The sequence below is a fragment of the Hoplias malabaricus genome, chromosome 4, assembly GCF_029633855.1.
Source record: "Hoplias malabaricus isolate fHopMal1 chromosome 4, fHopMal1.hap1, whole genome shotgun sequence".
NCBI lineage: Eukaryota > Metazoa > Chordata > Actinopteri > Characiformes > Erythrinidae > Hoplias > Hoplias malabaricus.
The window spans coordinates 3,215,127-3,238,947 of record NC_089803.1 but is presented as its reverse complement, the minus strand read 5'-3'; the positions used below and the strand labels follow the sequence as shown (position 1 = coordinate 3,238,947).

The window sequence follows — 23,821 nt, the reverse complement described above, 5'->3', positions numbered from 1 at the left end:
TGCTCGAGCTTCAGGTCAGGGGTGGAGGGAGTCAGCTCTCTCCACTGTTTTGAAATATAGTTCTGATGTCAGTATTTGTGTCAGTATTAAAGACTGCTCCTTTAAGGTGGAAGTTTAAATAAAATGGTTGACTTTTTTAAGGTGCCAGTCAAAAAATATTGGCTGTTTTTAAAGGTTTTAACATTTGTTTGAAATGGTCATTTATTTAAAATGGAAGTCCAAATATAATTATTGAACTGCTGGTCCTCCCAGCCAAGCAAGCTATTCTCCACAACATCAGCATCAAGCTAGAGTCCCTATCAGTGGCTCCCACCAAGGCTGTAAGAAACCTAGGTGTCATGGTTGATGACCAGCTGACCTTCGCAGATCACGTTACCGCTGTAGCTCGATCGTGCCGCTTCTCCCTATTCAACATAAGGAAGATTAGGCCATACCTAACTCAACATACAACACAGCTCCTCATTCAGACGTTAGTAATCTCCCGTCTAGACTATTGCAACGCCCTCCTGACAGGTCTTCCGGCCTGTGCTGTGAGACCACTACAGATGCTCCAGAATGCTGCAGCACGCCTGGTCTTCAACCAGCCTAAAAGAGCACATGTCACGCCCCTATTAGCTGAGCTGCATTGGCTACCCTTAGCTGCTCGCATCAAATTTAAATCACTAATGATGGCCTTCAGAGTATTCACTGGCTCTGCTCCCATCTCCCTCAATAGACTCTTAAAACCATACGTTAGCGCCCGCCCTCTCCGTTCCTCAAAGGAGCACCAACTAACACGACCAACCCCCCGTACAGGTCAGTCGAGGCTATTCTCATCTCTGGTACCACGCTGGTGGAACGAGCTTCCAAGCACCATCAGAGCAACAGGAACCCTCTCCGCATTCAAGAAATCCTTGAAAACCCAGCTCTTCCGAGAGTATCTCTTGCACTGAATGTCTTTCTTTAATGCACTTATTACTTCCTGCGTATTGCACTCAGTGTAAGGTAATTTGTATAAATTGTGCTGTAGTTCGAATGTTAGATCCTCTTTTGTAAGTCGCATTAGATAAAAGCGTCTGCCAAATGCATAAATGTAATTACCTTTTTTTAAGGTGGCATTCAATATATCTTGGCAGACTTTTAATGTTTTAAAAATGTTTAAAACTTATTTTAATTGGTCATTTATTTAATGTGGATGTCTAAATGAAATGGCCATTTTTTAACATGGATTTTTTTTATGTGGTAGTCAAAACATGGGCATTCTTTTTAAGATTTTAAGAGTTGTTTGAAATGGTCATCTACTGAAGATAGGACTCAAAATCAAATACATTTATATAAATGTCATTTTTTTATGTGGCATTGAAAATATTTGGCGGTCTTTTTAAGGACATAAGGGTTATTTGAAGTGGTCATTTATTAAAAGTTATATTTTAAATAAAAAGACTGTGTTTTTAAGGTCTAATGTTTTAAGGAGGATTTAAATATATATTTGCAGTCTTTTTAAAGATAGCAAACTGAACTGAAAAAAATTATGAAACTAAAATAAAAAGGGATCTGAATCTGAAAACACAAAATCTGCAACTGAATATTTCAAATAAGACTTCAAATATCAAAATATATAAGAAAAAATATATATAGTGAAAAATGAAAATGATTATTTAGTCAAAAGAATTTTGAATCATAATTCTGTTTAAAATGTAAAAGATCATCCTACACTTATTTTAATTTTGAAATCATTGTTGTATTTTTCAAAGTTCAATTTCAAGATATGAACTTTCAGATTTTTTTATATAGCTCCATAGTATTCTGAATAAGAATGAGGCCAGATTTACAAACATTAAGAAAGGTTCTCCATAGAAATTTCAGTATGTAGTTCATAAGAAGTAGTTCATAGGACTGTTTTCAAATAAAATTAGTGAAACTTGTTAGAAAACTAAACTGACTCATGCATCTGTCTGTGTGTGTGTGAGGGGGGTCTGCATCAGCTGACCTGAATAACATTGATTTATTTTTTTATAATATATTTATACCCCACTGCACTCCATCGCCATCACAGAGCCCTTGCATCATGTGCTGAACCCAGGTGCTTACAGAACCCATATATAAACCTCACTGTGGGGTCAGAGATGTCTTGCAGTACAACAGATTTAAAGAAGCTTTCACAATAAAGTCTGGATATATGTGGTCTCTGGCATTTAATTATTTTGGTAAAGACTCTGAAATTATATGTAAGCAAGTGTATTTATACAATTGCTTACACATTGGCAAGGACAAATAATGAAATGCTACTGAAGCTCCTGTTTGTTAAATGAATAAATTGTTAAATTGCCAATACGTCTTGTTTCTTCAAACTTCAATCATCCATTTTCATGGGCACAACCCACACACTCGGCTCTACTGCTCGTCCAACAAAAACATGTCCCTTACAAACCATTGAAAAGGGAAATTAACAGGAATTTCCAATGGTATAAAATGTATTGCCAAAAAGTAATGTTACAATAAATAAATAATAATGTATATATATGAGGTCAATTTTAAACCAAAGTGTCTGGAACTGATTTACATCGGCACCTGTTTTAATTAGTGTACATGAATAACATACAATATTTACATAAATATTATTGTAAATATTATACTGGAGTGGCTGTGACCAATAACGTTTGTGTTAAGTTAATCTAAATATAACACATGTATATAGTATACCCATAGTCCGATACTTATATAAATATGATTGTAAATATCGAACCGGAGCGGCCGGGACCGTTTCACCGGTGCCCCTGTTGCCGCAGCGACGGTTGTGTTGTGTTGTGCTGCGCCAGCGCTGTTAGGGTCGGTGTGCAGTGCGCATGCGCGAGAGCTGAAAGTTTGAGGCAGCAGTTAGCCGCGGAGCTACAGACTTCGGAGAGAAGAAGGAGAAATGGCGCATTACAGAGTGAGTGACCAGGTTTAAAAACGTGTACGAGTCTCGACGGGAGGTTTAGACTTTAACGTTGTAGAACACCGCCCGTTTCTGTGGTTAAAAGACCGAATATCCCCCTCGTTAGCCGCCAGCAGAGTGGTTTGCGCTGTTAGTGTTCAGTAGGGTCCTCGTTACTGAGGGTTTGGGCTTAAACTCGGGCTTGCTCTTGGTTTTTCTCTGCTATGTTTAGTCTAAACAGAGTTCGGGGATTGGTCAAGTTGGGGGTTTATGATCCACAAAGCCTTGTTTTAAAGTTTTTAAAAGGCCTAAAATCTCTCTCGCTCACACTTATGTTCTCCCCTCACTGTCCACTGTAGCTCTACGGTTAACTAGTGTAGTCCGTCTGTTGTTTTTATAAAGGTCCTCCTCGCTTTGCCCCTGCTCCTGAAATGCCAGCACCCCCACAGAGCAGGTGTGAGTTGGTTGATGAACCATTGCTGTGAATGTTAAACGCGTGTAGTATTGGAACGAGTGGATCAGACACAGCAGTGCTGCTGGAGTGTCTAAAGCCCTCAGTGCCACTCAGAAACATCCAGCCGACAGCGTCCTGTGATGAGCTACTCTCCCTGAATTCAGTGTGAGTGAGTGTCTAACAGAGTGGACACAGTTTGGGGTTTTATAGTAGTTAAAATATACGCTACATTAGCCCCATCCCCCAGTTCTAACTCAAACTCATCCCCTAATGAACCAGCTGTAACTCGCCTGAGCCTGAGCTTCAGTCCTTGCTACTCCAGACTCAGCACTGCAGAAACTGCGCTGTGTCATGTGTGGAGGAGGGTAGGAATGATTGCGTGTCTGCTGCAGTAAGAGTTAATCAAACTGCTCCTAAGGGACTGCGGTAGAGCTGGGCGATGAGATCAGAAATGTTATCGCGGTATGTTTTTCTGTTCTGATCAATCTTGATGTTTATCACAATATTAACAGATGTCTGTAATAACACTGTGACAAGGGACATTCTTCTAAAATATGGACTGAACACATCAAACGTTCATTACTATACTCTCATTATCATCGTCGTTGCCTGGTTTAGGGTCGCGGTGGGTCCGGAGCCAACCGGAATCACTCAGGAGCGTTTATTTAAGAGGAACAGTCTGATCTATGGTGTCGGATCCAATTAAAAACTCGCGAGCAGAAAAATAATTTGACATGATAAAATTAAACCACATCAGGCGACGAACGGTGCAGTCGCAAACGGGGGAAACACTTCCCAGGAGGAAAATACACTTTGAGTGAAGAAAAACCCAGATTCTTCCTGTGCGTGAGGAAAGGTGTAACTGGGAATAGAAAAGAAGGTTCATCGAGCTCGATTACCCAAAGCTTATCGTCGTTATTAATCACCAGGGCGGGGCGGTGTATCGATATATTAAAGTATATCGGGATAGAACAGAGTGGGATATGGAGTGAGGCTGTATTGTTTTATATCGATATTTGAAGTTCTTTAAGTCTAATCTTGTTCTCTCATTGAGTCTGTGCTCAACACAGAGGAGTCCGTCGATCTAAAGAAGAACAGCGGTTCAGTTATATGTAAATGGTTCCGATTTGATCTGTCTGCAGGGAAATGCCGAAAGGAGGTAGTATCAAAATGCTGGAGTACTCCCAGTCTATTTCACCACTTACAACAGCAGCACACACTTCTGTACGAAGCTGTTAAACTCCGAGGTGCTGCTGCTACTGTTCTGCAGCGTTCACGTCCCAGTACAGTTCCCTAAACCAGTTCAGACAGCACTCGTTCGCTTCATTAGCTAACGCTGTGCCTTACGAAAAGAAAAGTACGGAGCGGCGGTGGTTTACTACAGAGCAGAGATATGCTCCGTGTCTCAACAGAAAAAGGGCTCCAAAAAGCTGATTAAAACTCCTGACCCATGATAACAATCGTCCAGTCGTAATTTCTTTGCACGAGAAGCGCTGCCTAAAGTGTACATTAGTCAGACACGTCCGACAGACCCTTTCCAACCGGCTCACAGGAGTAAAACAGTTTGCCTTGACGACAGATACATGGTGAACTCGCACCCGTGAGCCGTATTTGAGCGTCACTATCCACTTTATTGAAGACTGGGAGATTAAAGTGTGTGTCTGCAGACCAGTTATTTCCCAGAATTCCGCACTGGGAGCACTGGGAGACACCCAATGGAAACCTTTGTCGTAAACCTGGACATTTGATTTCCATTTGAGTTTGGAGAGATGGGTTTGAGAGAACTCATAAAACTGAATCTTCTGTTTATAAAACATTCTTTCACATTATTTTTTTACAACATACATAATATCGCATCGTATATCGCCATTCAGCTGAAATACATCGGGATATGATTTATCTTTTTGTCCATATCGCCCAGCCCTATTAATCACAAAACATATCAGTGTAATTTTATCGCCCAGCACTAGACTGCAGTCAGGGGGCCTCATCCCTCCTGATACAAGAGGGAGATCAGAGAGTCCAGAGAACACACAGAGAACCTGTAGTTTACTGCTGTTCCTGCGCCTGTTTAGCGCAGCGACACTGTGCTGTGTTTGATCAGTGGGGTGTTTTTATATTTTCATTTCTACATTATTATACACATTTTTAATATGTTTGTGAGCTTCTAATCTTGTTCAGTGTTGTCTGCTGGCCTTCACGTGTCATCTGAGGATTCCGCAAAAACACCCAATCATTCCCATTGGTCTTATGCTGAATTATGTTTGTATCTAAATCGTGGTGAAGAAGAGAGACCTGTGTTTCTGCTCTTCACTCTGGAGCCTGCACATGTCTCTCACTGAATCTGATTGCTTTCAGCGTATGGTAATAAACTCTGAACTGAATGAAATACATAAAATGAATATGAAGAAAGATAAAAATGATTAAATTAATGACAAATATTAAATAAATGGAGAATAAAGCGGTTCACTCGGGCGAAGGGTCCCCTGATTCCTCCCCTCGTATGAGGTTTACTTAGGAAGCACGACGTGTTAAAGAGTAAATAAGCACATTCAGGGGCCTCGTTGGGTTCGGTGTGGTCTGTGTATTCACGCAGGGAGTGTGTGGGGGAGGGGGGGGGGTAGGAGGGGTGTAAACTGAGGAGAGTGGAGCGGCAGGGTTGTGATCTCTCTGTGTGTTGTGTGTTGTCAGGCCTCAGAGTCGAAGCGCGAACAGTTCAGGAGATACCTGGAGAAGGCCGGAGTCCTGGACAGTCTCACCAGCGGTGAACAGACCCTCACTTACACAGCACACAGTGGTGGACTCGCTCCCTGTGACCTTTACCAGCTCAGTCTGAGTTTGAGAGAATATCAGAAAATGGAAAACTGGGTGTAAAGGTTTTTGTATTTATTTGGGTTGTTTCTTTAGTTTTCCACTCCGACTCTCAGGAAAAATGGAAAGACAAAACTCTTTTATTTTTTTTCTTCTATATATACATATTGTAATGACAGTGGCGGACTGCACCATCAGAGCAGGGGAGACGGACCCGGTTACCTCTCTGTATGTAACCCCTAATACACATCAAGGGCTGACATCACACACTTACACACACACAGAGAGCAGCAGAGTCTGCGTTTACTCGCCCTGCGTGGGCACTTCATTTGCGCTGAGGTTGTTCTCTGCACATTTACGTTGCAGTTTACAGTAGAAGATTAGTCTAAATTTATATTACACACACAACAGAAACGTACATGACAGGGGTTATAAAACAGTGTCTGTGGGTAATGTTGGCCCTTGGTGAGTAGGAGGGCGTTGGTCTCTGTGCAGGGGACTGTCGGGGGTTAATGTACAGTGAGTTACAGCGGTACGGTCTCCTCCGCTCTGACGGTACAGTCCACCACTTTCATTAGGAGACGCAGAAAATCATTTAAAGAGACATTTTTTATATTTAAACGAGCCCTAGGTAATATTTCGGGGGTTTTTTTGTCCTAGAGCTCCCTCTAGTGTAATTTATTTCTACACCACTGTATTGAAATCAGTGGGGAGGAAGAGGGAGGGGATGTGGTTTCCTGCCCTTTAGCAAAAGTCACATAGTACAGTTTCTGCAGTGCTGAGTCCAGAGGAGAGGGACTGCAGGTCATTGAAGCATCACAATGATTTTGAAGCTGTAATAATGTTGTAAAAATATTACATAGTGTTAATTTAAATGGAGTTCAGATTGAGGAGCAGGAATGAAACGTTAGAAAACGAAAAAACGAATTAAATACAATTTTAATAAAGAGAGTGAAAATATGGGATAATAAAGTTTTACCCTCAGTTTTCTCTGATCAGATTCACCCTGAAACAGTCAAAAAACTGAACTGATAAACGTCACAGGACTGGACTCCCTCTGTTACACTGTACACAGTGATGTTTGTGTTCTGAATTTAAACTAATACACACACACACTCACACTCTCACTCTCACACACACACACACACACCAAGGCATTGACTACTGAGCTGGTCACCAGTTCAGTCCAATTACAGTAAAATTTCTTCTTCCTCAACATCCACGGCTGTAGTGCCCCTGAGCAAGGCATCGTCGTCCAATGGCTCCATTCTCTACAAGGTGGAGGGTGATAGTGGTCCATTGATGTGTTTTAACTCTCTCTCTCTCTCTGTGTTTTTGGAACAGTGTTGGTGGCATTGTACGAGGAGACAGAGAAACCCAACAACGCTCTGGAGTATCCTTTATTCATCCTTTGTTAATCCAGCCATAACATTACAGTCACCTCACCTGTCCACTCTCAGCACCACAGTAGCACTCTGTAGTTACAGACTGTAGTGCACCTGTAGCTCTGCATACATTTTTACTCCTCTTCCCCCCTGTTCCTCAGCGCTCAGGACCCCCACAGAGCAGGTGTGATGTGATGGTGGATCATTCTCAGCGCTGCAGTGACACTGACGTGGTGGTGGTGTGTTAGTGTGTGTTGTGCTGGTGTAGAGTGGATCAGACACAGCAGTGCTGCTGGAGTTTTTAAACCCTGTGTCCACTCTCTGTCCACTCTGTGAGACACTCCTCCCTCGTTGGTCCACCTTGTAGATGTAAAGTCAGTAGCTCATCTGTCGCTGCACAGGCTCCTTAAGATTCCAGAATGTAATTGCTACAGATTTTAAGGTGGAACAAAGTTGAATTAAAAACTTGGAAATGTAGCTACTGCAGCAGCTGAGGTGGAATGGGAAATTCTGTTTATGGAATGGCTGCAGTATTGGTGGACTGCAAAACAAGTGGTGTAACGTGGAATGGAGCTGGACGATAATTTATATCACAATGTAGTTCTAAATTTAGGTTGGTACCAAATAATTCTGATATTGATATGAACAATACAAAAGCCACAGAAAAAACTGCCCATGACATCATGATAATTAAATATTGTCCAGCCCTAATGGTGTTCCACACTAATAGTCCGAGTTGTGTGCCATGTAGCGCTGTTATGTCCCTCTCCCATTAGCTTTGATCCTTTAACAGAGCTGTGTCAGGTTCATCAAACAGAACCTGGGCCCAGGTATGGACTCGGCAGAGTCTGAGTCCCTACGAACGGAACTCAGGGAACTCCAGCAGAAACACAACCTGCTCCTGAAGGAGAACAAGGAGCTCAGGAACAGGGTAAGAGCTAACGAATATACCAGGGACGGGGCCAAAGCTAACATTAGTGATCCAGGACCAGAGCATGAGCGAATGCTAACATGCCGTGAAACAGGAAGGGAACCAATGCTAATACATTGGGAACAAGGTGAAAGCTTAGTCTGATACCTTAGGAATAAGGTGAGACTTAATGCTAGCACAATAGGAACTGGGGTAATGGAAGCAGATTTAGCTCTGATGCTAAAGCCATGGAAACAGGGTTGAAGCTAATGCTGAAATTATATACAGGGTGAGCACTAATACATTGAGGACAGGTCAGTCAAATCTAATGCTCCAGGAGCAGGGTAACCCCCCCACTCCCCATCCCCCGTTCACACTAGCAGGCTACACTCTACTTGCTTCGCTTCAAATTTGTCTCCTGTGTTATGGTGCAGACAAGGTCCAAACTTCACAGGTCACCAGAGACACAAAACAGTGTCTGGTTCTTTATACTTTAAATTTTTCTTTAAATTGCCCCTGTGTCTGTGCTAAGTGCATCATATAAAATGGGAAAAGAAGAAAGAGGCGACGAGCCTCTCTTCAATGTTTAAAACCACACTGTTATGAACAGGAACGCAAAGTTAATAAAGTTCAGAGCACAATCTGGGGATGTTGGCTGCCGCATTTGTGATTGGTCTGAAGAATATTTTGGAGCCAAGCATTAAAGGTGCCGTTCACGATTGTCATCAAAAAAACACTTTTAAATAAAATACAATTTTGAAGATGCTCTGCAGTCGGTTTGCTCTGGAAACTGCTCTAATGTGTTTACGAAGCCCCAGTGTCTGTAAATGGGTAAAAAAACAAAGTGTCTGGGTCCGGTGCTAGGCTTTCTCTCTCTCTGCTCACGGCAGAGAAACGCCATCTGGAGGTTTTTAGACAACGGAGAGACTCCAAACGCTGAAAAGCACCAACCGAGATGTGGATGTTGCTCTATTCCTGCTCCATAGGGGGGTAACACTGACTTATTTTTGCTGTTTCAGATCACTTAAGGTGGAAATATTTCCAAAGCCAGGGTGACAGCTAACTGCATTAGCAACAGTGCTACAAAACTAAACAGCTCGAGTTACACGAGTTTCTTTGGGAATTCAAACAGTGAATAAACACTTACAGATCAGTCACCAACAAAATACAGTCACTTCTTACTCAAACACATTGTTCCACCTTAAATGTAAACATCCCAGAGAGGACTGAGTTTCCCCACAATCATTGACATCCCCTTTAATAATGTTGCTTCACTGCATTGTAACGCGTTAGCATAAAGTTGAGAAAATCTAAACTTGGCTTGTCTCTCATCACAAAAGATAAATGCTCTCCCAGAGCAAACGACTGTTCACTGGTCGCTCTGTGGCCTGCTGGTGTGAACACACACTCAGAGCTAATGATAACCTAGAAACTGGGTGAGTGCTAACTCTATTGAGACCATAGTGAGAAGTAAAGATAATACTCAAGTCTCTCCCTCTCCCTCTCTCTCCCCCCAGCTGTTGCAGTATGAACCAGCTGTTGAGGACGGCGGGGCAGAATGACGATAGTTTCTCCTGTAGTCTGGATACAGTGGAGATATTTGTGTTGTGATTGTTTACGTTCTGTTGTTTATGTTGTAGTTTGTGGAGATACTCTTCTGTGAGAGAGTGAGTTTATTTCTTTAAGTGTATATATATATATATACGTTCCTGTTTAAATTAAAGACCTGAGTCCAACACCAGGAGGTTTTGGACAGTTCCAGCTGCTTCCTGGAGGAATAAAGCCTTACATCCCTCTGTTGAAGACAGCTCAACTTGTCTCTGTCCTCTTACTGTCTCCCTACCAATAGCTTTACAACTACAGGGGTTAGACAATAAAAGTGAAACACCTGTCATTGTAGTGTGGGAGGTGTCATGGCTAAATTGGAGCAGCCTGGTGGACAAACTTCATTAACTCCACATTGCACCAGTAAGACCATGTGCATCCAATGGTTCAAACACTGTGTCCTGAAGGCGGTGCCGTGTATCAGGACGACAATGCACCAATACACACAGCGAGACTGGGGAAAGATTGGTTTGATGAACATGAAAGTGAAGTTGAACATCTCCCATGGCCTGCACAGTCACCAGATCTAAATATTATTGAGCCACTTTGGGGTGTTTTGGAGGAGCGAGTCAGGAAACGTTTTCCTCCACCAGCATCACGTAGAGACCTGGCCACTATCCTGCAAGAAGAATGGCTTCAAATCCCTCTGACCACTGTGCAGGACTTGTATATGTCATTCCCAAGATGAACTGACGCTGTATCGGCCGCAAAAGGAGGCCCTACACCACACTAATACATTACTGTGGTCTAAAACCAGGTGTTTCACTTTCATTGTCCAACCCCTGTAGATTCCCTTTGGGCTTATTGTGTCCAGCGTTGGGAGGGGTACTTATAAAATTGTTTATTTCATAGAATACCAAGTACATGCCCTAAAATGTTTTTTGTAATATATTCTGTTACATTACTTAATACAAATAATGTATTCTGAATACTCTGGAATACTTATGATATATCCTAATATTTCCTTACATTTAAATCAGTGTGAACACAGTGGGTACACCGTTACTTTAGAAGAATATTCAGTTGTGTTTTACTGTAACAACTAGGTGAATGTATTAGTTTTCATGAACATTGACCACATTTATTGTAAAGAATTGAAGACTAGAAGAGCCAAAATATCTTCAATGATTCGTCTGTAAAAAAGAAAGAATGTTTAGTAAAACATAATATATTCTTTTTTTTTGTATAGAATTTACAGCACAGTTTAAGGCAGTTCTGAGGGCTTGAATATAAACTGCTACACAATTTAAGGTGGACCATAGCAGCAGGTTTAGAAAACTGGTTCGTATACGCATTGACATTAAAAACTACACAAAACAACTAAACCATCACATTTAATAGTGTTTACAAGAGCTTTCCTGCTTTCAGGCAGTAGCCAGACACCAAAAATAACTTAATTCTAAAAGATGCTTCTATGAAAAAGGAAAAAAAAAGCCTCAGAACACTGCTAAAAGCAGCAGTGTTAATATAATTCTTGCTATAATTGCAAATGTTTTATTCACATTTATGCCTGAAGCTTTGCTAAAGCCCACACTTGAGCAGCATTTCCCCGCAGCTGAGCGGTAATGACCGACTGACTAATGGAAATACTCCGTAGTGGAAAAAGAGAATTTGAAAATGTGTGTTCATACATTAATGTGATCCATTTCTCCAGTGTAGCTGTATTCTGGATACTGTCTTTGTTTCATTGACTGTAATACAATAGTTACTTATGATTTGTATGATAAATACATATCGCTGTTACATGTATAGTGTTACTCCCCAGCGCTAAACAAGCCTGAGCTAAATCAGAGAACTGACCAAAGATCTGAGGGGTATACTCTAAAGCAGGATTTCTCCGTTTAGCCAGATAAGCCCAAAATCAAGCCTGTCCAGTCTTTCAACACTGTCACTGTCTACTGTTAGCTAAATAACTAAAGCTGCACGTTGTCCAATAGGAATGGGTCTCTGTTCTTTCCCTATTGGACAGACTGTACATCAGGTGCATTCCTTAACTTTAGGCTTAATTTATCTGGCTAAACTGTGAAAACCTGCTTTGTGTAATACAGTTTTTGACTTAGCCAGCCAACTTAAGCCTAAAGTTGAGGAATGTGTCAACATCTTTTGCTATCGGATTGACTTTAGGCTTAATTTATCTGGTCAAACTCTTTAAAATACCATTTTTGTGCTTTCTGAGTTAGTTAGATAACTTGATCCCAAAGGTGAGGTCCACTAGGAATGTCCTTCAGATATTTTGCAACGGGTATTCTTAGACATATGTTATTAGGCTAAATGGGTTATACACTCCCTTCTTGTTAGCCAGATAATTTAAGTCCAAATTTGAGGATTGTCCGATAAGAAGGGTGCTCAGTTCTTTTGCTATCAGACAGGCTTGACTTTTGGCTTAAACTATCTGGCTAAACGGCTTTGTGCCACGTGTTCCAGATGCAGAAGGTCATTCTGATCTTATGCCTGCAGGGGGCAGTGTCGAGGATTTCTGTAAGTTTATGTAATATGATGCCACTCAGCTCACCAATACATTTCTGAAGTTGGATGATTAGTTCTAACGCACCAGTTCATTCCAGAACACTATTCCACTGCTCCACAGCCCAGCGCTGGTCATCATTAACCATCAATCAGAGCAATCACAACTCACCCTCTCTGCAACACACTGCTCAATAACCAGATTGGTGGCACCGTTGTGCAATTACTGCCTGCAGCGAGGGGACGGGGTGGGCACGTTTACAGAGCCGCTTGGTTCCATGTGATTGGTTTCCCTCATCCTGCAGGGCATCAGTGAGGGGACGTAACTGTCCTCAGCTCCATCTCCACTGTCTGTACTCGGTCTCTGATGCTGTGGTCACACTGGACTGTGGTCATTGAAATAACCCCATTCACTTTAATGGACTTGATGCAGATTTCCAAGGTAAATATATTTACAGTAACATCTCACTTAGTTTTGTTCTGGAAATAGAAGTTTGGCCTAAAAACTATGTAGATTCAAAAACCGTGGAAAAGTTTATTGTAACCACATGTTAGCAGTGCATTTTCTACAACACAGTCTGAGCTGATTATAAATTTGCCTGAGGATAGCAAGTTAGCCATATTCTTAGCCAACCATATGATATATGGCTGACGTTTAGCATCTTAAATCTTCTGGTCCCACCCTTTTTCTTAAAGCAATCCAAACTGCAAATGTCCACTTATGTCTGTGAAATTCTATTCAGGTCAATGACATTTACTACGACAGGCACATTTCACAAATTATAGGCAAATAAATTTGGCCTGAAAACTTGCATCAGGTTCATCTTTGCTCTGACTGAGTGTCCTATGACCCTCTCTGTACTGTCTCTGCTCTGTCTGAGCCAACATGCAGCAGTGCTGACTGCTAAAGTTCAGAAATTGGATTTTTTAAATAAATGCAGAGCAAACAAATCTTCCCTCTGAAAAAGAAATGCTCACATCTGCTCTTTCAACACCATTCATTCGTTCATTGTCTGTAACCCTCAGGGTTGCAGTGGGTCCTGAGCCTACCTGGAATCATTGGGTGCAAGGTGGGAACAGACACTGGAGGGGGCGTCAGTCCCACACACACACACCTACTGACAGATTTGATTCACCAATCCATCTACCAACGTGTGTTTTTGGATCGTGGGAGGAGGAATCCGGAGCACCCGGAGGAAACCCATGCAGACACAGGGAGAGCACACCACACTCCTCACAGACAGTCACCCGGAGGAAACCCATGCAGACACAGAGAGAACACACCACACTCCTCACAAACAGTCACCCGGAGGAAACCCACGCAGACACAGGGAGAGCACACCACACTCCTCACAGACAGTCACCCGGAGGAAACCCATGCAGACACAGGAAGAACACACCACACTCCTCACAAACAGTCACCCGGAGGAAACCCATGCAGACACAGAGAGAACACACCACACTCCTCACAAACAGTCACCCGGAGGAAACCCATGCAGACACAGGGAGAGCACACCACACTCCTCACAGACAGTCACCCGGAGGAAACCCATGCAGACACAGAGAGAACACACCACACTCCTCACAAACAGTCACCCGGAGGAAACCCACGCAGACACAGGGAGAACACACCACACTCCTCACAGACAGTCACCCGGAGGAAACCCATGCAGACACAGAGAGAACACACCACACTCCTCACAAACAGTCACCCGGAGGAAACCCACACAGACACAGGGAGAACACACCACACTCCTCACAGACAGTCACCCGGAGGAAACCCATGCAGACACAGGAAGAACACACCACACTCAATGGAGGACAGTTTACGGTCACACAGCCACACCTATTTCACCACTTGCAAAATCCCAGTGTGACCAGGGCTTACTGCTACGTTCACACAGCAGGTTCAAATTCCCTTCAGCTGTTCACACTGTCCTTGTAATGTGAATTATATCCAGAATCTGAACACACCAAATTTTTTAAACCTGTACATGCCAAAGAACAGTGCTTAATGCTCGCTGACCATAGGGAAGGGTCTGTGATCCATCTCATGTTACTATTTCGAATCTCTAATATGGGCTTGACACCCAATAATGAATAACAATATTATGCAGATCACTCAGCTTGTGATCTGTGACTTCACAGAATGAAACAGCAGGTGTTTTGTGGTTTAATGAAGCATACTTTAATACTCTAAACATCTGAGTATTTCTTTTCTGAGCCTCCCAGCTGTTCTGTCTGATTATGGGACCAGGTCTCCAATAATAAAAACTTACAAAGGAAAAGAAAGGAGTAAAACACCTTCAGGAGTTTAAGTATGTCCAAGTTTTGGAAGTTCAAGTTTGGAGCTCCATTTCCTCATGTCTCTGTCTAAAATAAACACAAGGCTAACTTTGAGAAAACATCCCAGATTTATTTTCAGGAGTATCTCTTGTTCTTGGCTGAAAGGAGAAAATTTAAAGACAAAAGGAGCAAAGATTGTAAAATAAGTCTAAAGCTTCAAGAAAACGAAAAAGGAGCCTTCTTTCTATAGCTGTGAACGTGAATTTGATGGCAGTCTGACAGAGGAACAGCAGCAATGTGTTACAGACACACATTTCTTTAGTTTTTACCCAGCCAGCACACTTCAGTAGGGTCTACATGGGTAGAACATAAGGTAGCTTATGTAAGTTGAGCACATGCTAATAGTGGCACCCTGGTGGACTGCCTTTATCACATAAATATGGGCAATCAGATAAATGAATTTGAACCTGACCTGGTTCCATCATTGACCCTGGGGTCATTAACCCATAGACAAGACTTGATATTCAGCTGGTCCCACACCTGTGTGCTGTCTGAGTAAGAACAAATTTAGGATAAATGAAATATTTGTAAGTCTGGCCACAGTGAGACCTGTGAAAAATGATTAACAGTTTTCTGATATAGTCTGGAGATACAAAGTAATGATACTTTTACTGATACGTTCATTAAAGCAGGGGTTTTCAACATCTTTTGGACGTAGGCCACCTTCATTGCGTGTACTTTCAACCTGCCACCATCCCCATCAACCATTAAAACCAATCAAATCCATTATTTAAAACCTAGCTGGATAGTGTGTATTAATATATGTTTCAGGCAGTAGTACCAGTGGTTGAAGTACATAGCAATCATTTACAGCCAATCAGATGCTAGATTTTCTATGTCAATCTCATTCTATTAGCCAATCAACAACAGGAGCTGTTTATCATTCTCCACTCCAGCACCTTGTCTGAACAGTTCTTCCAAATGACAGCAGTAACCAGCCAAAGTCTAGTGGGAGAAAGTTTAAAATGTAGTAACCTCATGCTCATTCAAACCAGTACCTGCCACACGCCCTCTCCCCACATGTTGAAAACCCCTGCATTAAGGTATAGATGTAGGTTGATGTATTAATATACCTTCTAAGCTCCTGTGCTATGAAAAAATCTCTTAAGATTATTGCTTCCACAACGACTTCGGTAACGACTTTACTAGTCACAGACTTGTTCAGATCTGCAGGTCCGTGGGTGCTCTCCTGCTGCTGGTGCTGCTTGTCTGTGAATTTCTGCGGTTTGTGGAGAGAGCAGGACTTTGTTGAGACTCTGAGCTCCGGTCGGCTGCAGAGTCCGGACTTTGTGGCCGACTGAATCTCCTGGAGTCTGGTTTCTGGAAGGGCTTTCCCGGGGCCGCAGGAAGTCCAACTCGGGGCCGGATCCCTGCAGCTGTAGAGCTGCTGCAGGACTCTGCACTGTCTGAGACGTTTCCTTCCATCACTGTGCTGCAGTTCCATGGACCGCTGACTTTCCGGGGTCTCCGAGTGGCTCCTGCGGGACAGGTAGTGGGACAGGAGGTGGAATCATTCACTGGAAGTGTTGGGTACTCTGAACTCTCAGTCTCCAGCTCCTGTGAATCCTCCTCAAGAAGTTGCTCAGGGTGGTCTGGACGAGAGCGAACTTCATTTCTGGTGTTGTTGGAGTTACTGTTGTGCTCAGTGGGACTTGGGACACTATCCTTGCCTTCTTTCTGAAGTTCTAATCCAGGTCTTCCTCCGGTTTGACCTTGGACAGGCAGGAAAGCAGAAGACCCGCTGATTAGGTGAGGGTAAGCAGGTCCATTGGCTTGTTTCTCGAGAAGCAGGGTGTAGCCACTCGGCGCTGTTGGGATCGTGGCCTTGCGTCCTTGGCTGATGCACACTTGGTGGACCACTGAGTTTTTTTTGGACTTGGCACCATAGCAATCGTCCAAGTCTTCCTTCAAGTGCGGGTAGTAGTTCAGGATTCCCTTCTTGATTTTCTTGTACCCGAGGTGCAGGATCTCCAGCAAGCTTAGAAAGAGGGAGACCGCAGCAATGACTTGCATGAAGACCATGAAGACGCTTTTCTCAGTTGGACGAGACACGAAACAGTCCACGATATTCGGGCAGGGCTCTCGCTCACATTTGTACAGTGTCTGCAGCTGATTCCCATACAGCAGCTGCTGACCCAGCATGAATCCCACCTCCACCACTGAACGGGTCACAATGTGGGCGATGTAGGTCCTGAGAAGTGAACCCCTGAGTGGTGCCTTGTTCAGTTTGCCTTGTTCCAGCTGCCTCATCTCCCTCTCGATTCTTTTGCGAGCCTCTGCTTGTTCTGAGTCCAGAGCCTCCAGCTCCCGTCGTAGTGCCACCTTCTTGCAATGACGCTCCTTTTCCAGGGCTCTGAGCTGGTAGATGGCATGGCCCATATAGACAAGTGATGGTGAGGAGACAAAGATGACCTATTGTGATACAGAATTAGATTAGCATAGGTTAGTAAAAACACTTTCTCTTACAACCCCTTAACCCTTAGTAGACAGTTTTGTATAGATTTTTTCTCATCGGTTTCTCTCATTTGCACTCTCTCTCTCTCTCTCTCTCTCTCTCTCTCTCTATTCCAGCAAGTTCACCCCTCCACCACAATCTTTACTGTATTCAGCTTGTAATAAAGCATCAGTAAATTCCAAACTTTGCTTTGTTTCTGTATAAGAACAAAAATGATGAATGTTAATATAAAAGCAGTGTGTGTTCCATCCCATGTGCTTTTTAAAATTATGATGTTTCAGTATCTACTTTGTCTATTCTCGTAAAACCAAAACAAACAGAGCACAAAGCTTGTACTTTCAACTGAAATTGACTTTATTTAGACACATCTCGTCACAAGGTCTGAGTACACCGGCATGATCTGCGACTCCTAATGTTTAAGATCTAGGGTTTGACCAGGTAAGCGTGAAGTAGAAACATCAGAGCACTAGATAAGATTCTTGTTGGTAACGTGATGATAACCAAATTAAAGAAGAGTGACCTGGAGGACCCAGTAACGTATGAGGGAGATGGGGAAGGCTCGATCGTAGCACACATTGCGGCAGCCTGGCTCCTTGGTGTTACAGATGAAGTCTGCCTGCTCGTCGTTCCACACGTCCTCAGCTGCTACGCCCAACACCAACATCCGGAAGATGAAGAGGATGGTCAGCCAGATCTTCCCCACCATGGTGGAGTGGATATGAACCTCCTCAAGGATCCCACCCAGGAAGTTCCAGTCTCCCATCCTCACTCAGACAGTGGGGCAGCAATCGCTACAGAGACAAGATCACTGACCATAAAACAACTGGAGACGTGATCTTCCTTGGAAAATCATGACATCTTCGAAGATCAAAGATACATTTTCACTTTTAAGATACAATTTCAATATGTCCTGCATTAAATTTTTACATGTCCTTTTCATTTTTACAGCAATAAAAAACTCCCTGAGTTTTCCCTGGATAATGCTCCCTGAGTTCTCTGAATGAAGTAGTGGCTTTAATAGAGAAGCAGGGCATGAGGACATGTTATGTTTGAAAGTCTCTGCTATTGTGTCCTGTGTGAAACAACATGCTTCCAAACCAGTCTGGTTCTGAGTTTGTTACTGGATCCTGTGAACTTTGAGGTTTTCAGAGCAATAAAGCTAACACGTGTATGCACTAAGATGACATCACACTAAAAGTCTACTATTACTTAATGGTATTTTAAACCAACGGCAGCTTCTCAAACATTGAGGAGGTTTCCAGCCACATTATATCACGTCTGTGCATAGCAATATTAGCTTGTTAGCATATAAAAATATTAATATTTGTACTCTTTAATGACCTCATAATCCAAAGTATTCACTGACATTTGGAAGAAAAATTACACAATAAATAGAATCTGGTTTGGGAGCATGTTGTTTCACAGATTTTCAAGCTCCCCATTCATTTTTATTCACAGGGAAATCCAGCCACAATGAGCATTCAGCCACACCCACAACACCTTATGTGGACTTCAGTGGTCTTTTGCAACAGGAACAGGGACATCTTCAGCTATCAATGTTTAACATGATTGTCTTACTGGTAAATGGGGCTTGGAGTTCACTGGGCTTCATGTTGAACATATGGTCTTCCATTCTCCAAATAAAAGCCTTTGAGTTTAAAAAAAAAATAAAAAAAATAAGCAGGTCACTGACCACCTCAGAACACAGATGATTTTAAAAATTTAAATATTTTATTAATAACAATCTATGTATTACCTACATATCAGGAAAAGTCTGCCATTGTGTAAACTGTAGTGAAACAGGACTCTGTGCTGTGTGTATTCTCACAATTTAATGACAAAAGAACAATAAAAAGATTAGTAATAGAATGTTGTCTCTAAACAACTCGACTGTTTCTGTTCTTTGAGAGTTTTATATTAAATAAAGAAACATCACAGAAGAGATTCCTGTTTTAATGCAGTTTACACAAGGCCAGACACAAGGTTTGTATAAATGTAGTACACCATTTCTCTCCAATTAAAAATCTCTGTGTTTGTAGGTATTTAGTTTACTACATCATTTGAACCCAGCAGCTGTCCTTCACACTGTGTGTATATTTCATGGTGAATGGACCAATAGAAACACTCCAAAATTACTCTGAATATAATCTATTTACATTGAATTCCATTAAAAGTCAAGAAGATTTCTTCCTTCTGTTTTGGAGTTACTGTTTTGGAGAAACATATTTTCCATTGGACAGCGATAATGAAATAATGCGCAGTCACTGTGAGAAACAATTTTTCATGGAATACTAGGGTTAGGGCAAAGGTCCTACAGGCGAAGGACAACATCTGCTTGTAATAATCATAACCCTAAACATACTTTACTCCAAAAAGTTTTGGAGCATTTCGATTGTTCCCTTTAGAATTTAAACTTTAACAGTGTGTAAAGACCACTGGTAATTAAAAGATCTGACACGGAGAAATCAAGGTTTTGTTTACACTGAAAATAAAGAGCCGCATTCCTCCTTTTATTTCACTCTGAGATTACATCATATTTCTGCAGCAATAAAGAGCTCTTAACTGACACAGTTTCTGTTTAATCCAATCTCTTACCTTGTGTCTGACTGAAATAATCGTAATGATCTGAATAAACAGTGCAGTTCTGATCCACTCCCAGTGGAACCAGGCATCGTGGAGAAAACTGAGAGTGATAAAAAGAAATTAAACAAAAAAAAACTGAGAATTTATGAAAAAATGGAAAATAATAATAGAAATAATAAGAAAAATAAAGAAATTGAGAGAAATAAAAAGAGAAATTAGACAAAACTGAGAAATAAAGATAAAAAAACTGAGCTGAAGCTCATTCACTCAGAAACACAGCACTGACCAGTTCAGCTCTAATTTATACTCAGCTTAAAGAGATCAATACGGTTCACTTTATGTGTGTGTGTATGCACCAGGTTTCACTCACATTGTGGGGACTAAAAGCTGATTAGTGTTGATTTCAGAGAGAGAAGCTGATTCCTCAACTGCACTCAGTTCTGTGCTTTTCTCTACTTCACCACACAAAAGATTAATGAACCAGAAAAGACAGAGGTCACATGTAGTTCAGCTCCGGTCAATAAAGGACAGTTTGTTTTCAAGGGATGGACCTTAAAGTAGGTAAACTCACTCATAATAAAATGTGTACTCATATTTTTGAGCTAGTGTGAATGTTCTGGAGTTATGAGGGTGAAATATAGCCTAAGACGGTTGTTCATTACATTAAGTAGCAGATTCTTCAAAACACTGACTTTAATCTTCATTCCACCTTAACCACAGCAGCAATTACACTGATGTAACATCAGATCTTTTAAGATGTACGCACTGAGATGTTTAACTGCACCCAGCTTGATCCTAATTTCACCAGGCCCTAAACAAAGAGTCACTTATGCATCACAGTTGGGTTCTACTCAGTGGTTCCTCCTCTTGAGCTGAGGGAGATTCTGGGTTCCTCTCAGTGGGTGATGCTATTGCTCTGAGGGTGGCTTCTGAAATTGTGTTCCTTTAGAATTGATTCCTTTAGAATCAGAATCAGTTCATTTTGCCAAGTATGTTGGATATACAAGGAATTTGTCTTGGTGAGTGCACACACAAAACACAGAGTGATATTAGATCATGTGCAGATGACAATATGTCATATCTATGTAAGTCCTGCACACATACAATAACGTGCTATAAAAACTATTATATACAGGCTTTAACAGAATTATGAAACAGGAACAGCATTTAAACAGTGTACTGTTGTGCAGGTATGCAGATATACAAGGTGTAGGTTCTGAGTTGTAGGTTCTCAGGTTCAAGTTAATCAGAACAAGAGGTAAAACCAAGGCATATTCCATTTCAGTCTTGGTTTCACACTTTTTTTCTCACGAGGGTTCTTCATTGGAGTTTCGGTTCCTCTCAGTGGTTCTGAAGAACGTTCTCTTTTTGACTTTTGGTTTCCCTCAGTGTTCTTGGTTCTTCCTGAAAGGGGCTTTTAAATTTCCTTGGAGAGAATAAAGTGGTGAAGAACACATGTGAAACAGATAATAATGAATCAGTTCTAAAACCACAGAGGTCTATTGGCGTTTGTTTGTTATGCAGAGATAAAGAAACAAACACAATCACATGCAGAGAGAGTTTTCTCTGTCGGCCGAAACTCTTTGATCGATACCGATGTCAATCGGTCACGTCCGATTTCACACATGAGATCTCTCTCTCTCTCTCTAGCTCTCTCTCTCTCTCTCTCTCTCTCTCTCTAGCTCTAATCAAGTTACAGTTCTGACCAATCGCCCGCGGTTTATACCACCCTCTGTTACGATCAATAACACACACATGGCATTTACACTTACACCCGGGACTTTGTTACACAACACAACACACACTGCTACAACACAGACTCTACTGTAAATACACACACACACAATACACACACTACAGTGTCCAATCAGATACACACCAGTGTCTACAACCAGGGCTCTGTTAAAAAACACACACCGCCATAACATACACACTACAGTACTCACACAATATATAAACTACAGCACCATAGATCACTACAGATCCAAATTGCTGGTTCAAATGCAATGCTACTTTAAATCTACTGCCACATTAAATCCAGTGCTACCATAAATTACTCATTAATTTATTCACAGTCTGTAACTCTTATCCAGTTTAGGGCTGTGGTGGGTCCAGAGTCTACATGAAATCACTGGGTTCAAGGCAGGAATACACCCTGGAGTTTCCTTCACAGGGTGACACACACAAACACACACATTCACTCAGTTTTTGGGCTGTTGGAGGAAACCGAAGCACCAGGAGGAAACCCACGCAGACACAGGGAGAACACACCACACTCCTCACAGACAGTCACCCGGAGGAAACCCACGCAGACACAGAGAGAACACACCACACTCCTCACAGACAGTCACCCGGAGGAAACCCACGCAGACACAGAGAGAACACACCACACTCCTCACAGACAGTCACCCGGAGGAAACCCACGCAGACACAGAGAGAACACACCACACTCCTCACAGACAGTCAACCAGAGGAAACCCACGCAGACACAGAGAGAACACACCACACTCCTCACAGACAGTCAACCAGAGGAAACCCACGCAGACACAGAGAGAACACACCACACTCCTCACAGACAGTCAACCAGAGGAAACCCACGCAGACACAGGGAGAACACACCACACTCCTCACAGACAGTCACCCGGAGGAAACCCACACAGACACAGGGAGAACACACCACACTCCTCACAGACAGTCACCCGGAGGAAACCCACACAGACACAGAGAGAACACACCACACTCCTCACAGACAGTCACCCGGAGGAAACCCACACAGACACAGAGAGAACACACCACACTCCTCACAGACAGTCAACCAGAGGAAACCCACGCAGACACAGAGAGAACACACCACACTCCTCACAGACAGTCAACCAGAGGAAACCCACGCAGACACAGGGAGAACACACCACACTCCTCACAGACAGTCACCCGGAGGAAACCCACACAGACACAGGGAGAACACACCACACTCCTCACAGACAGTCAACCAGAGGAAACCCACGCAGACACAGAGAGAACACACCACACTCCTCACAGACAGTCACCCGGAGGAAACCCACACAGACACAGGGAGAACACACCACACTCCTCACAGACAGTCACCCGGAGGAAACCCACACAGACACAGAGAGAACACACCACACTCCTCACAGACAGTCAACCAGAGGAAACCCACGCAGACACAGAGAGAACACACCACACTCCTCACAGACAGTCAACCAGAGGAAACCCACGCAGACACAGAGAGAACACACCACACTCCTCACAGACAGTCAACCAGAGGAAACCCACACAGACACAGGGAGAACACACCACACTCCTCACAGACAGTCACCCGGAGGAAACCCACGCAGACACAGGGAGAACACACCACACTCCTCACAGACAGTCACCCGGAGGAAACCCACACGGACACAGAGAGAACACACCACACTCCTCACAGACAGTCAACCAGAGGAAACCCACGCAGACACAGGGAGAACACACCACACTCCTCACAGACAGTCACCCGGAGGAAACCCGTGCAGACACAGGGAGAGCACACCACACTCCTCACAGACAGTCACCCGGAGGAAACCCACACAGACACAGGGAGAACACACCACACTCCTCACAGACAGTCACCCGGAGGAAACCCACACAGACACAGAGAGAACACACCACACTCCTCACAGACAGTCAACCAGAGGAAACCCGTGCAGACACAGGGAGAACACACCACACTCCTCACAGACAGTCACCCAGAGGAAACCCACACAGACACAGAGAGAACACACCACACTCCTCACAGACAGTCAACCAGAGGAAACCCGTGCAGACACAGGGAGAACACACCACACTCCTCACAGACAGTCACCCGGAGGAAACCCACGCAGACACAGGGAGAACACACCACACTCCTCACAGACAG

General features: G+C 42.9%; 2 protein-coding genes across 2 annotated transcripts; one reads left to right on the top strand and one right to left on the bottom strand.

Moving 5' to 3' along the window:
* Positions 1 to 2,765: 2,765 nt before the first annotated feature.
* Positions 2,766 to 10,367, top strand: mycbp (MYC binding protein). Its single transcript, XM_066669570.1, has 5 exons — positions 2,766 to 2,911; positions 6,042 to 6,114; positions 7,506 to 7,554; positions 8,351 to 8,477; positions 9,974 to 10,367. The coding sequence occupies exons 1-5, from the start codon at positions 2,897 to 2,899 to the stop codon at positions 10,016 to 10,018; spliced, it is 309 nt and encodes a 102-aa protein (XP_066525667.1). The 5' UTR covers positions 2,766 to 2,896; the 3' UTR covers positions 10,019 to 10,367.
* Positions 10,368 to 16,031: 5,664 nt separating this feature from the next.
* LOC136694702 (gap junction alpha-9 protein-like) lies at positions 16,032 to 18,088 on the bottom strand. The gene is made up of 2 exons (XM_066668468.1): positions 17,846 to 18,088; positions 16,032 to 17,282 (listed from the first exon to the last, which is right to left on the bottom strand). Exons 1-2 carry the CDS (start codon positions 18,086 to 18,088, stop codon positions 16,032 to 16,034), a joined length of 1,494 nt encoding a protein of 497 aa, XP_066524565.1.
* Positions 18,089 to 23,821: the final 5,733 nt, after the last annotated feature.

What these genes read in the sequence shown, in the direction of transcription:
- mycbp (XM_066669570.1), top strand. An exon ending in CCTGGACAGTCTCACCAGCG is followed by an intron (nt 6,115 to 7,505) that starts GTGAACAGACCC and finishes TTTTTGGAACAG; the next exon opens with TGTTGGTGGCATTGTACGAG. An exon ending in AAACCCAACAACGCTCTGGA is followed by an intron (nt 7,555 to 8,350) that starts GTATCCTTTATT and finishes GAGCTGTGTCAG; the next exon opens with GTTCATCAAACAGAACCTGG.
- LOC136694702 (XM_066668468.1), bottom strand. Translation starts at nt 18,088, where the DNA reads ATGGGAGACTGGAACTTCCTGGGTGGGATCCTTGAGGAGGTTCATATC. An exon ending in TACGTTACTGGGTCCTCCAG is followed by an intron (nt 17,283 to 17,845) that starts GTCACTCTTCTT and finishes GTATCACAATAG; the next exon opens with GTCATCTTTGTCTCCTCACC.